The sequence below is a fragment of the Cyprinodon tularosa genome, unplaced genomic scaffold, assembly GCF_016077235.1.
Source record: "Cyprinodon tularosa strain WSP-4 unplaced genomic scaffold, ASM1607723v1 ctg318, whole genome shotgun sequence".
NCBI classification, from domain to species: domain Eukaryota; kingdom Metazoa; phylum Chordata; class Actinopteri; order Cyprinodontiformes; family Cyprinodontidae; genus Cyprinodon; species Cyprinodon tularosa.
The window spans coordinates 495,589-509,251 of record NW_024039028.1 but is presented as its reverse complement, the minus strand read 5'-3'; the positions used below and the strand labels follow the sequence as shown (position 1 = coordinate 509,251).

Sequence of the window (13,663 nt, the reverse complement as noted above, 5' to 3'; positions counted from 1 at the left end):
CAAACACCCTGTAGTTGTTACAGAAAACGCTGCAAATACAGGTGCTGGTCATAAAATTAGAATATCATGAAAAAGTAGATTGATTTCAGTAATTCCATTTAAAAAGTGAAACTTGTATATTATATTCATACATTACATACAAACTCATATATTTCAGATGTTTATTTTGTTTTATTTTGATGATTACAAATGACAACAAATGAAAATCCCAAATTCATCATATCAGAAAATTAGAATATTACTGAAGACCAATAAAAACAAAGGATTTATAGAAATGTTGGCCAACTGAAAAGTATGAACATGAAAAGTATGAGCATGTACAGCACTCAGTATTTAGTTGGGCCTCCTTTGGCCTGTATTACTGCAGCAATGCGGCGTGGCATGGAGTCGATCAGTCTGTGGCACTGCTCAGGTGTTATGATAGCCCAGGTTGCTCTAATAGTGGCTTTTAGCTCTTCTGAATTGTTGGGTCTGGTGTATTGCATCTTCTTCTTCACAATACCCCATAGATTTTCTATGGGGTTAAGGTCAGGAGAGTTTGCTGGCCAATTAAGAACAGGGATACCATGGTCCTTCAACCAGGTACTGGTAGCTTTGGCACTGTGTGCAGGTGCCAAGTCCTGTTGGAAAATGAAATCTGCATCTCCAAAAAGTTGGTCAGCTGCAGGAAGCATGAAGTGCTCTAAAACTTCCTGGTATGTGGCTGCGTTGACCCTGGACCTCAGAAAACACAATGGACCAACACCAGCAGATGACATGGCACCCCAAACCATCACTGACTGTGGAAACTTTACACTGGACTTCAAGCAACGTGGATGAAGTGCCTCTCTTCTTTTCCTCCAGACTCTGGGACCTTGATTTCCAAAGGAAATGCAAAATTTACTTTCATCAGAGAACATGACTTTGGACCACTCACCAGCAGTCCAGTCCTGTTTCTCTTTAGCCCAGGCAAGACGCTTCTGACGCTGTCTGTGGTTCAAGAGTGGCTTGACACAAGGAATGCGACAGCAGAAACCCATGTCTTTCATACGTCTGTGTGTGGTGGTTCTTGAAGCACTCACTCCAGCTGCAGTCCACTCTTTGTGAATCTCCCCCACATTTTTGAATGGGTTTTGTTTCACAATCCTCTCCAGGGTGCGGTTATCTCTCTTGCTTGTACACTTTTTTCGACCACATCTTTTCCTTCCCTTCGCCTCTCTATTAATGTGCTTGGACACTGAGCTCTGTGAACAGCCAGCCTCTTTAGCGATGACCTTTTGTGTCTTGCCCTCCTTGTGCAAGGTGTCGATGGTCGTCTTTTGGACAACTGTCAAGTCAGCAGTCTTCCCCATGATTGTGTAGCCTATAGAACTAGACTGAAAGACCATTTAAAGGCTTTTGCAGGTGGTTTGAGTTAATTAGCTGATTAGAGTGTGGCACCAGGGGCCATCAATTTTGAACCTTTTCACAATATTCTAATTTTCTGATATGATGAATTTGAGATTTTCATTTGTTGTCATTTGTAATCATCAAAATTAAACAAAATAAACATCTGAAATATATGAGTTTGTATGTAATGTATGAATATAATATACAAGTTTCACTTTTTAAATGGAATTACTGAAATCAATCTACTTTTTCATGATATTCTAATTTTATGACCAGCACCTGTATGGTTTGTGCAGAGGAGATAATGCAGCTCATGCATGTCTGCTGTGTCCCCACTGTGTCACGTCTGCTTGCTCAAGTGAGGCTTCACTTTTTCACTTTTCACAAACAAGTTTGCACTTATGAGACAGTTTAGTTCACATCTCAAGTTTAAACTGTCTGATTTATAAGTTTGCACTTTGTGTTTAATGTAACAGGAAGAATTAAAATACATGAGTATTTGGAAACACAGGTGAACCACTTTCATTATTGTAAAAACGGATTGAATCCAAATAATCGATTTAGAACTGTATTAATCAAAATCGAATCGATTCAGGACTTTGGCCAAAATACCCAGCCCTAGTGACAATAGTTTAATAAACTTTTGGCTCTCAAAATGCTATCAGTACCCTATTTGTTGGTACTCGCCAATACAGATACCACCATTTTAGTGCTGGATCGGGGGCCCAGTTCGATACTGGTATTGGTATCGGTGCAACACTAATTATCAGTTCACCAGACAGAAGAAACGTTTTATCTAATGAACCATTACTTGATAATGAATAGCAAGTCAATTATTTACATCCCTATTGAGAACTGATTGGCATGAAAATGTAAGAAAAACAATTAAGCAGGACACCAAAGACTCAATTTATTAAATTAAATGCGGGTTAAATGCAGAAAAGTGGACTTTGGGCTGTGATACAAGGAACATGTTAATAAACTGACCTTTCTTATGAAAAACAGCTTGAAGGAACTTATGTGCCGATTGACTGCTCTCAGATGTGGTTGAGGTTTGACAAGGGGAGTAATCAGAGGGCGAGGAAAGAGGTGATACAGTTGCAGGTACTTGGTCCTATATGGAGAAAGACATGTTATCTTGTTGGTTATTTCTTCAGACTGGACTGTGCTGTGTGTCTAGAGAAGATATCATGCATTTGATCATCTCAACAATCCTTACACTGAGTTTGTCCAATGGCAGGTTACAGAACGAACAATGCGACACACTTGCTTCTGCTGACCAGTCATCCACCTTCTTAGGTTCACAGCCTGTCAAACATAAAAACTCTAAATTTCCTCAAATAAAACTCTGCCCATATAGGATAACCCCCAGAATACACATCCTCTGTCTTTGCTCAAGTAAATCCTGCGGAGCACTTTTGCAGTAATTTTAATCAACTGTTCCACATCCATAGCTACACCTTTGCACGTCATTGTCCACGTACCATCCAAGCATGGAGCCAAGCTATTTTTTCGCTCTGCTCCGATGGAAGCTAGCCAGGTAAAGATTCGCAATTACAAACGCACCAAACAGGAAAAAAAGAACATCGATAAAATAGGGTAACAACTGCTCGGTAACTACAAATTAGTGAATAATTCTTATATATTCCCAAAAACTAAGACGGTTAAATTTTATTACTGGGTGCAAAATATTGGTACTTCCACAAACAAGGAAGCAGATTGGTCTAGATGAAAACATTTATTTTACCGTATTTTCACGACTATAAGGCGCACTTAAACGTCTTTTTTCCCCTCAAAATGTGCGGTGCGTCCTATGGTGCGGTGCGCCCTATGTGTGTTGTAACTGCGACTTTTGAGACCACATCATTGAGGAGATGATGAAAGAGTGGCTGAATGTAAGGAGACCAGGTGTTTTTTTTCCACTCATCACCATCGCTGTTAATATGTAACTCCATGCGTGCCCATCTCACAGCTGATCTCAAAAACATGGGGAAACAAATTAACGCTGTGCTTGCTGTTATTCAACCGCTCGACATCGGTGTGAACCGGACCCAGCAGGTGCAGCAGAAGCAGCGAGTTTACATGCAAAGTCAATGGTTGACGCGCGTATAGGTGCAGCAAAAGGTCCCGCAGCGCGTTTTGAGCGGCAGGGGGGCACGTCGGGAAGCGTTTAAGCATCTGACGCACCGCCAACGCGCTGCTGCTGCTCGAGATGGAAAAATTGAAGTTTTGCTGCTGGACGCGCCGCATCAACCAATCAGAGAAGCTGATCTGGGAGCTGACAGCGAGACAGACACAGCGCTCTGATGACATATGATATTAAATGAAAAAGGCTGGATGGATGAGGAGATGATGAAAGCGTGGCTGTGCCCATCTCACAGCCGATGTGAAAAAAAAGGTGAATCAAATGAACGCTGTTATCCCGGGGGGTCTGACAAAGGAACTTCAACCGCTCGACATCGGTGTGAAGCGGCCGTTCAAAGTAAGGCTGCGAGCGGCGTGGGAGCGATGGATGACCGACGGAGACCACAGTTTCAGGATAAGTGGAAGGCAGCGCCGGGCAAGTTACGCCACCGTTTGCGGATGGATTGCAGATGCTTGGACTAACGTGTCTGCTGGCTCTGTTGTTCAAGCTTTTGCAAAAGCCGGCATTATTTCTGAGGAGCCGCGCTGCACGGAAAGTGACTCTGACAGCGAAGAAGGGGAAATTGGCATGTCTGATTTAGCGTAGCTGTTTCATTCAGAAACAGAGGATGATGACTTTGATGGGTTTGATTAATACTTTGTAATAAATACATGAATAAAGCACAATCATACTCAGTTTTGCTCCCGCTCTATTTTTCTACCTGAAAACTTAATTCAACAGCAGCCTCTGGGCGGGTCTCCTCCTCTTCAGCGCGGTGGCTGGCAGGTGTTTTTTCATCTAAATAATCTAAATCTTGCAGCTATATTTGCTGTGATCAGTGGGAATAAAGTTGTTTTAATATGTTTTTAAGTGAGAAAGTCCACCTGAAAACTTCATAATTGCAGTCAGTTCATCCAGATTATCTATTTCTGTCGGAGGCGCTCAGACCCCCACATACCAGCGTTGCGCCGACAGTAGAAATCCTTTCATCAGCAGCCTCTAGGCTGGGCAGCCTCCGGGTTCACGCGGTGGCTGCCCACCTAAATAATTTAAACTGCAGGCACCAGGATACCGGTAATAAAAGCGAACATATTCCGTCGGCAGGTTTCAGGATTTTAAGTTAATTTAGGAGTGATCACAGCGCTGTGTCATCTGCAATGTGTCTGTCTCATGGCCAGCTGCCAGGTTTGATTAATACTTTGTAATAAATACATGAATAAAGCACAGTCATACTCAGTTTTGCCCCCGCTGTATTTTTAAATACGCAGTAGAGGTATTTAAAGGTAGTAGAGGACATGTACCTGTATATAAAAAATGCGCCCTATAGTCCGGTGCGCCTTATGTGTGTGTTAAATACAGAAGTGGCACACATAACTGAGACTGCGCCTTTTAGTACGGTGCGCCTTATGGTCGTGAAAATACGGTATACTGAGAGGTTCAGGAGTTTCATCAAATCAAAGGAAACTTATTGCAGACATGGATGACGAGATGCAGGAATTTTGTATGTTCCTAGTTATCCTTATTACAAAGATCCACAACAAAAAGAAAATGAGCAAAAAAAAGACATATGCTGATGGATGCTGCTTGGGGATTTCTTATGTCATATTAAATTAAGCACTCATTACCATGTATTGTGTGCCTATGAATTAACAAATAATAATGCGCATTCTCGCATCGAGCTCCAGGGAACTCAGAGCAGAGAAAGACGGAGGAAATACAGATGCTGTAGGCTTTGCTTTATACAGGCTATCTGGAACGGAGCGGTTATGGAGGATATGGGATTTCAGGATACGCCTATATCCCATGCCTGTTTCTTTTAGTTGGTTTTCTCTTGTTACAGCAGAAATAATAGAATAATAAAAAAAAAAAAACAAAAAAAAAACCGATTGATCTGTACAGATTAAACCTTTCTACTTTACAGAAGCTGTGTAAATTCCAGGAAAGCTCAGTCAAACTGATAACAGACACTGCTGCTATCATAAATCAAGAGTAAAGGCTGTTTTAGTTTCTAATATGATATAATGCTATAATCACTGTTACTTTTAGAAAACCAAACCAGCACAGTAAAATAATGGGTTTATATGGGAGACAGGAACAATAGAGCTTTTTCCTCTTCATAAATTCCAGAATAGCTCTTCAGACTCCTCAAAACCCTGCTTTTCCCAACCTTTAAAATACATATTTAATTAAAAACGGCTAATCACCAACTTGCTTTTTCTGACTCAGGTTGTGCTACATTGAAACTAAGATGATGGCTTTTCATTAGCGAGTGCGATATCTAATAATAATCAGTGGATGTAAACCAAGGCCGTTTCTCAATAAGTGTACTTGTGTGTTTTCATGTGCTTGTGAAACGTCATCAGCCTCAGCCCTAGTACTGTTCCAATTCACAAGAACAAGAAGGCCGAGAACGCAAAAAATACATGGATGTTGTTTTTGCCACTTCCTCCCTACCGAGTTTGCATCAGAGCAGACTCGTCCATTCTCGAGATTGATAGCTGCCCTAGCATATTTCCAGGGCAGCACTTACAGAGCTCAGAGTAGTAAGTTTAAATTTCTCTTTTCTGTTGCTGTTATTCTATGAAAGTACATTTTAAGATAATTTATTCAGCTAAATATTAATTTGAGTTGTGATTCTATGCTGATTATTATTCCCCCACTAAATGAAAAAGTAAGAATTTATCATTATCTTGAGACTATTAATAACAGGAGGTGAAATGCAGCTCCAGACGAGCCGAGCGTGTGCTGACGTCACAAGTATGCCTCTTTTCCAATTGACCCAGATTTATGCTGCGTTCTCAAGTTCTCCCCAAGTCCACACTTTCCTGTGTTCTTCTCAAGAACATAATTGGATACAAGTCCATACTCGCATTCTTGTGAATAGAGAAACGGCCCTGTAAGATTTCTGTCAGAGAGAATGTTGCCAGACCACAGGACGTCAACAAGCGAGGGCCATTTGTCTGCAATGGAGAATAACCACTAAGGTATCAAGCAATGAGGTTTTCAGTTTAACACCTAATACAATGTTTTTATTTCATTTTGATTTTCCTATTTAATATCTACCTAGATACTTTTTAAGCCTAAATAGCCTAAGCGAAACGCACAAGGATTTAAAAAAACAAAAGCAAACCTGTGCTGCAAAACCTTAAAACAAATTTAATTTTAAAAAGTTGTGTTAACTGAGATTTAGGAGCAACAATGCAAAAACATAGCCTAGAGCCCTGCAAAGACAATTGCTTAAAAAGCGAGTGAAACCCTCACACCTACATACGTGTTATCCAGAGGAATAATTTTAAGAAACCTTCAAATTTTTAAATCAATGTACTCCACAAACTTGTAAAGTATGGAGATTCAAGTACATTTAGTTGTTTGACAGGGTTAAAATAATACCATGGTCAAACGCTTGTAAAGGATCAACAACCTACCCATACATAAATTAAAGTCTCTCAGCAGCATTGGGCCATAGATTTCCTCCAGAATAGTTTCAAGCCCTGCAAGACAAAAATCAACAAATTGTCATTCATTTAAACAATATATTCCTACTTTAAATGACATATTGTAATTTGTCACAGTAAATCGATAGAACGACGGCATACCGTTCTGATACGGTATGGTTAAATTTTAGAGCAACATTGCATATACTATTTTAGTAAAGCCTCTTTATCAACAATCTACATATTGTTAAAACAAAGAATGTGTACAGAATGAGTTTTATCTTTGAGCTAATATTAGAAATAAAACCAAACTGACCGTTGTCACAGACAGAGCTAGCATCATCTGGACACAACTGTGTGTCCGAGGCAATAATACAAAACAATGTTTAACATGGCGCTAAATGTTAAGTAACAGCGAAATAGAAGGTGGTATAGATTCTCAATGACATCAGCTTTATCTGCGTGTGAACAAAACATCTCATTTAAACGTTAGCTTACATCTAAACCTAGCATCGCATTAGCATAGTCGAAATATGATTGTGTCAGCAAGCAAACTCGTGATTACTACATCATGCATATGATATATGCCACAGTGATAAGAGTTCCGACACATTTCGGGTTACAAAAATACACAAATAGGAAACACCGGATAACACAACTGCCAAACTTGGACAAAGGGTTAGCTGCTAGTTAGCCAATCAGCTTCAGCTCGGAGCAGCTCTCTGCTTTGCAGGCGCTTGTCGTATCCGTTAATTGGTTTTAAAAACTGAAGCAGCGTATTTCATACCAACGCAGTGAACAAGTTTATGTCGCCAAGAATCAAGTTCCCTCCGAAACCCTTTCCTTTCTGCCAAACATTTAGCACACTGGTCCGCCATTCTTCCCCCCCCCCGTCCCGTTCAGGCGTTCTTCTTCTTCCTATATTTTTTTATGGCGGTTGTTATTGAAGTGCATTACCGCCATCTACTGGAATGGAGTACGGATAGGGACGCTATAAATAAATTCTTTGTAAAAATATTAGAATAATCAAGTTAATAAATCTTTTATTCTTTCTACCAATTTCGTTTTCTTAATGTAATTCATTACATAATAATAATATTTAGAAGTAGAAAGTTTGTCCAAAATATCTTGTATATTTTATTTTCTTGTAATCGACTAATTCCCTTCTCTCAACAGAGCATTTAGAACAGACTAACAAAACATGTTTTACTGTCTCTTCTTGAAAACAAAAATCGGAATTTCCTGTTGAATGTTTTCCTATTTTAAATAATGTACTATTTAACCTTATATGATCAAAACTTAATCTAGACATAATGGTTTCCTCTTTCTTCCTGTTCTCCTCATTGTACCAACTTTTCTTTGAATACTGTAAAGCCACCTTCCAGTTCTATCCTCATCCCACTGCTTCTGCCATATTTCCATAACCTTTTGTTTAATGATAGATTGATTTCTTATTTACTAAATGGTATAATTACATCAATATAACTATTTTTTGCAGCTCGTTTTGCATATTTATCTGCCAACTCATTTCCTTTTACTCCTATATGTGATGGTATCCACGTAAAAATAACTATTAAACCATTTCCTGAATTCTATAAATAAAAAAATTAATCTCTAATTGAAGGTCCAGTCTACTGATAGAATGATTATTTTTTATTGAATATAATGATGAACTTGAATCGGTTGTTACAGAACGAAGTTCCTCAATCCCAAGGGCGCAGATAGCGTGTACGTCAGGGGTGTTCTGACGTACACAGATTCGAATGACCCTCAATCCGTCCCCCCCACTTTTATAAAAAAAAAAAAAAAAAAAAAAACATATGGCGAAACTCACAGAAAATCAAAAAGCTTTTTCTAATTTACTGCTTTGCAACAACAACATAAAACAGTCAGATCATAGACGGGCAATCGTTTTGTTTAACTGCAGGCTGCCTGCGTCGTAGAGATTCTAATCTAACAGTTATCCTGTCTCTGGCGTTTACGTCTCGAGCCTGGTTTCCATGGTTACTCAGACAGACAGTAGTGGCGGGACAGTTCCGGAGTCCGGACATCAACATGAGGCCAGCCAAACCGAAAAAACAGAAAACAATTGCATCCTTTTTTCGAAAAGCACCAACTGTAAGTAAACTGTTCATTGCGGTATCATATCACCTTGCATTTTTTTGGTTGTCTGTTCGATGTCGCCGTGGAAAAAAGAGTGGAGACGGTCAGTGAGAATAGCGTGAAGAGAGGTGCCAATGTCATAAGGCGGGAGGCAGGGGGAATCGACTGGCATTTATTTATTTATAATTAAATCGACTGTTCCGACTTTTTCTGGAGTTGTTGGGGGTCTTTCAGAAATGTGTAGGCTACAGTAGGCTACTTGAATCCGTATTTATGCCAAGCCAAATGGTTTAGGTTGTTACAGGTTGAATCATGAGAAAAACTAACTTCAAAGCTAGACAAATTCCACTACACAGGGGCGGATTTAGGAAATTTGGGGCCCTAGGCAAAGACAGGCATGGGGCCTTCTGAATTGAGAAGACAACATATAGAACAGACCCATTATACAGATACAGAAATTTTAATAGAATAGAAATTTGAGGATGTCATGTATCTTCAAGTTTGTCTATGTCACTGTAACTCGGAGGAAAGAATCTCTCTCTCATATATATATATATGTGTGTGTGTGTGTGTGTGTGTGTGTATATAAATAAATAAAAGGTGCATGTCACAGGAAAGACTAGTGATGTTACAAATATGACAATTGCTTAAACTGCAGAACAGTAAATTCTTTAATCTATAATTAACATGGCCCTTAAAGTCCCCAGCTGTACACAATAACACACATTAAAGCAATGTTAATACAAAGCTGTAAAGTAGAGTGAGACGTTGATAATAACTTCCTTATGTTTTTTGAATGTATAAATTTAATTATAGAGGACTAAAACACCTAAAACTTATGGGTGATTTTACAACATTTAAAAGCCTGAGATTTTACTGAAATTGGGGCTACTGGGGCTCACTGGCCTTAGATGTAATGAGCGAACTGGAAGTGCTGAATACATCGCTCCAAAAAAGCACCCAGACATTGGAGGGCATGGTCTCTGCAGTCTCAGTTGTCCAAGAGAGATTACGGGACAAAAGAAAGCCAGCCCACTTTGAGGCAGTCTTTAAGGAAGCAGTGGATATGGCCTAGAAGCTGTCTCTAACACATAGGCCCCCAAAGAGATATTCTGGGCCAGCACCTGCACACAGGCCAGAATCTGCTGTGGAGTACCACAAAGTGGAGTTCTACAGAGTCCTTGACAAAGTAGACACACAACTTTCTTCATTTGAGGCCATTTATTGAAAAGCCATGTAAAGTACTTATTTACAAATTTGTTTTTGTATATATGTAGGCTTTGCTGTTCGTGTTTCTGTGTGTTTACAGCCTGCACTTAAAGTCAGTCCATGTTTAAATAAAACCTTTTTTTTTTCACACGTCATGTGGCATGTTTGGTGAGTACTTGGTACCAATACATGTTATTTTCTTGCAATGATGGGCAATTAAGATTGATGGGTTGTCATAGCTGAGTAATAGCCAGTAATAGGGCTCGGGATCCACGTTGCATTGTGGGACGTCGCAGCCATACTGACTGCTACGCAAACGTAAGCATAGCTCTGACACAACGTTGTTGTTGAAAGAAGAGACAGAAGTAGAGAGAAAAAATATGTTAAAATCCCTAAAAGGATCTGGAATTTACCGGGACACATTAAATAGAGAAGCCAGGGACCGGTATGGTGACAAAATCAGCATTGTTAATCATTTGGATCCATATAAAGTTCCAAACAATGAGTGGAGCACCAATGAGTGAGCGCCTATACTTCAAAACAGTTCCGAAGCTACAAGTCCTTGGAGTCTCATGTGCAGTTCATGAATGGATGGGTTCAGGAGCTGCACATCATAAAGCCAGCAAACAGTGGGAACACAGTAATTCGTACGAAGGTAAGCTGTGATCAGAGGGGCTCTGGAACCTGCTAGTTTAGCAACTGCTAACCGCTAATGCTAACAACCACTCACGCATGTAATGTACTTTTAACTAGCTGCTATGTGTTTCAAAGGTGTAGTTAGTAACGTTAACTGCCAACCCTCCGGGTTTCTCGCATATTTGAGCATTTTCCCGCTGCCGTTTTTATTATTTTCCCGTAAAAGATCCCAACTTTGAAGGAAAGAAACAATGTAGGCTATAAAATAAAACCGTGCATCTTTACCTTACCAGAATGAAAATGCAGGGAACACACTCTCAATGACATTGGAATACTGTGGAAAGTTATGTTCGCTCGTCTTACAGCCGCGATCCAAGCTAGCCGACGACTCTTTATCTCTGACGCTTGGTCTCCATGGTTACGCCTCCAGTCAGGAAAGCGGTGGAAAGTTAACCCATTTTCTATGTTTCCATGGCGATCATGTGTTGAGCTGTTACAGCCCACAATACAGCAACGGTTTACCATGGTTGAAATCAAGTTAAGGTGAAATTAATAAAATTAAAACACGGCTGAGAGGGAGTACAGTACGTGGTAGTCATAGGCAGTAGTCTGAGCTGCGGTAAAAGACGCATTCAACATGGCGGCGACGCGAAGTGCTTACGTCACGATGACCAAACCCTATAGTAACTGTCCCCCACAGTTTCAAAAACCTATCTGCGCCCCTGCTCAATCCACCCTAAAGCCAAGACGATCCCCATCCTCTCTCCTGCATAAACGGATACTCAATCAGTAATTGTTTTACATGTTTTAATATTGAATTCTGGAACAATGAATGACACGCCACTATTGCAATTTAAATTTTTTTAAGCATCTGTATAAACTTGGACATATCCATAGTACTTATTGTCTAAATAAATTTGTACTGAAATTGAATCTAACAGGTTTCCTTTTCTCCAACAAAGTAAAATCAACAACACTTTTAGGAAATATAGATGGATGAACTGGTGAAAAAGGAACTGTTTGACTGATATTTGTATAACATAAATCAAAGTCTTTTATAATGTTTTCTATATTCTAACCAAAATAATTTAAATTACTTTTTTTACTTTCCCCAACTAGGTTTTAAAATTTCTTGACACAGATGATTGTCATTTTGGCCCTTTAAATGACACCAATAAAAGGTCTTTAACTGTAATCTTCTGATCTGAAGTGGAAGCTCTCCCATCTCTAATAGTAAAGCTGATGTTGGAGTTGTTCTGACAGCTTCAGTACATAATATCAAGGCTTGATAGTGAATATTATATAATGTTTTGAGTAGTGTATCTGATGCTGATCCAAAAGCTATACTACTGTTGTGCAATAACTTCTTTTGCACCTGCTTATGTCACAGATCAATAAAGACCTATATTCTCTTGATCTTAAATCTGCACTTTCCTTTTTCACAACAGAACACAATCTTCATCTTTCCGCAAGCCTGTCTACATCTTAATTCTGATGAATTCAAAGATTACATTTAATTCATTTATTTATCACGTTGCATATGCTTTTACATTTTTCTAGACAAATACCCCCATATAAATGCTTCACACTGTGTAACATCCTACTTTCAAGCCCGAGTCTTCTGGAAAAAAAGACCATAACATTAATCAACTATTTACATTGTGTAAAAAATGCATTAGCGTTTTAATTATATATCACAAAACAAGGAATGATCTTACCCGATTCTTGTGCTACATTGACAAGTGATATTGACCAGTTAAAGGGGGATAATTACCTCTGTATAAAACACATTAAATCTGTACCGCTCACCAGTAAACACGATCACAGCCTATCATCTACATAAGAGAGATACTAAATGGAGAGCATGTAAGAAAATTAATGTGCTTTTATTTAATTAAAAACGTTAAAACTTACAAAGGAATTATGGTTTCAAAAAGGTCCAGACCACCAAACCGATGGTCTTCATGGAACAATAATGTCTAAATAAGTTCCAATGTTTCCCTAAAGATGGTTTGTGTAAAAGTTTAAATGTGGACACCACATAACACAATATACCTTTCCTACCCCGCTTCCCGCTTCTGAGAAGGGTATGGCGCCAACAGGACGTTACGTATTGCATCCGGGTTCTTCTTCTTCTTTGTTTTTTATTTTATTTTATTTTTTATAAGGGCAGCTTGCGAACATAGTGTGTTGCATTACTGCCACCTAGTGGATTTTTATGACCTAATTCTTAAATTCTTCAACTTTGCTTGAAAAACGAAAAATCTTTTTCTCCACTTCATTATTAAACTGTGCCCCGATATCATTAAACATCAGCCCTTTTGTAAAACTCAATTATAATTCTAAAGATTTCTTTGAATATCATACTTAATACACACAAAAAACAACAAAAAACACACAAAAGCAACATGTGATATGTTATTGTGCTATTACATCCACTACAGCAGGGATAACCAATTAAAAATCAGCAAGGTCCGAATAAAGAAAACCATCAACCAGTAAAGGTCTCTAGACATATTTAATTATAATCTGTTTCTTTAAACTGAAATGAACATTTAGATAAAATTAGGTGTTTATACATTACGTCTATGATATACATTGAATTTTAAAATAAAAATAATAGAACATTTTTCCATTTTAAAATCTAAAGTGTTTTTTGAAGTTAGAGAACAATAATTGTTCAGTTTTGTATATAAACATTTTCCTGATTCCCTTATTTTTTAAAACGCCTGAACTGAATTACTTTTTTTTTTCTGGCTTAATGAGAGCAGTGGGCTTTATGCTGGCC

At 38.8% G+C, this 13,663-nt stretch overlaps 1 protein-coding gene across 6 annotated transcripts in view; it reads right to left on the bottom strand.

Moving 5' to 3' along the window:
* Positions 1–12,999, bottom strand: part of lcorl (ligand dependent nuclear receptor corepressor-like) — a 33,823-nt gene extending 20,824 nt beyond the window's left edge. For 2 of the 6 annotated variants that reach the window (XM_038292777.1, XM_038292782.1), the window contains exons 1-4: positions 7,715–7,813; positions 6,919–6,984; positions 2,588–2,676; positions 2,356–2,482 (exon numbers count right to left, since the gene is read on the bottom strand). In XM_038292777.1, coding sequence (XP_038148705.1) covers positions 2,356–2,482; positions 2,588–2,676; positions 6,919–6,984; positions 7,715–7,805 — 373 coding nt within the window. In that variant the 5' untranslated portion in view covers positions 7,806–7,813. Of the gene's footprint in view, positions 1–2,355; positions 2,483–2,587; positions 2,677–6,918; positions 6,985–7,714; positions 7,814–12,789; positions 12,909–12,930 lie in introns of those variants that run through there. The other 4 variants (XM_038292779.1, XM_038292781.1, XM_038292780.1 and 1 more) reach the window with 4 other exon arrangements.
* Positions 13,000–13,663: the final 664 nt, after the last annotated feature.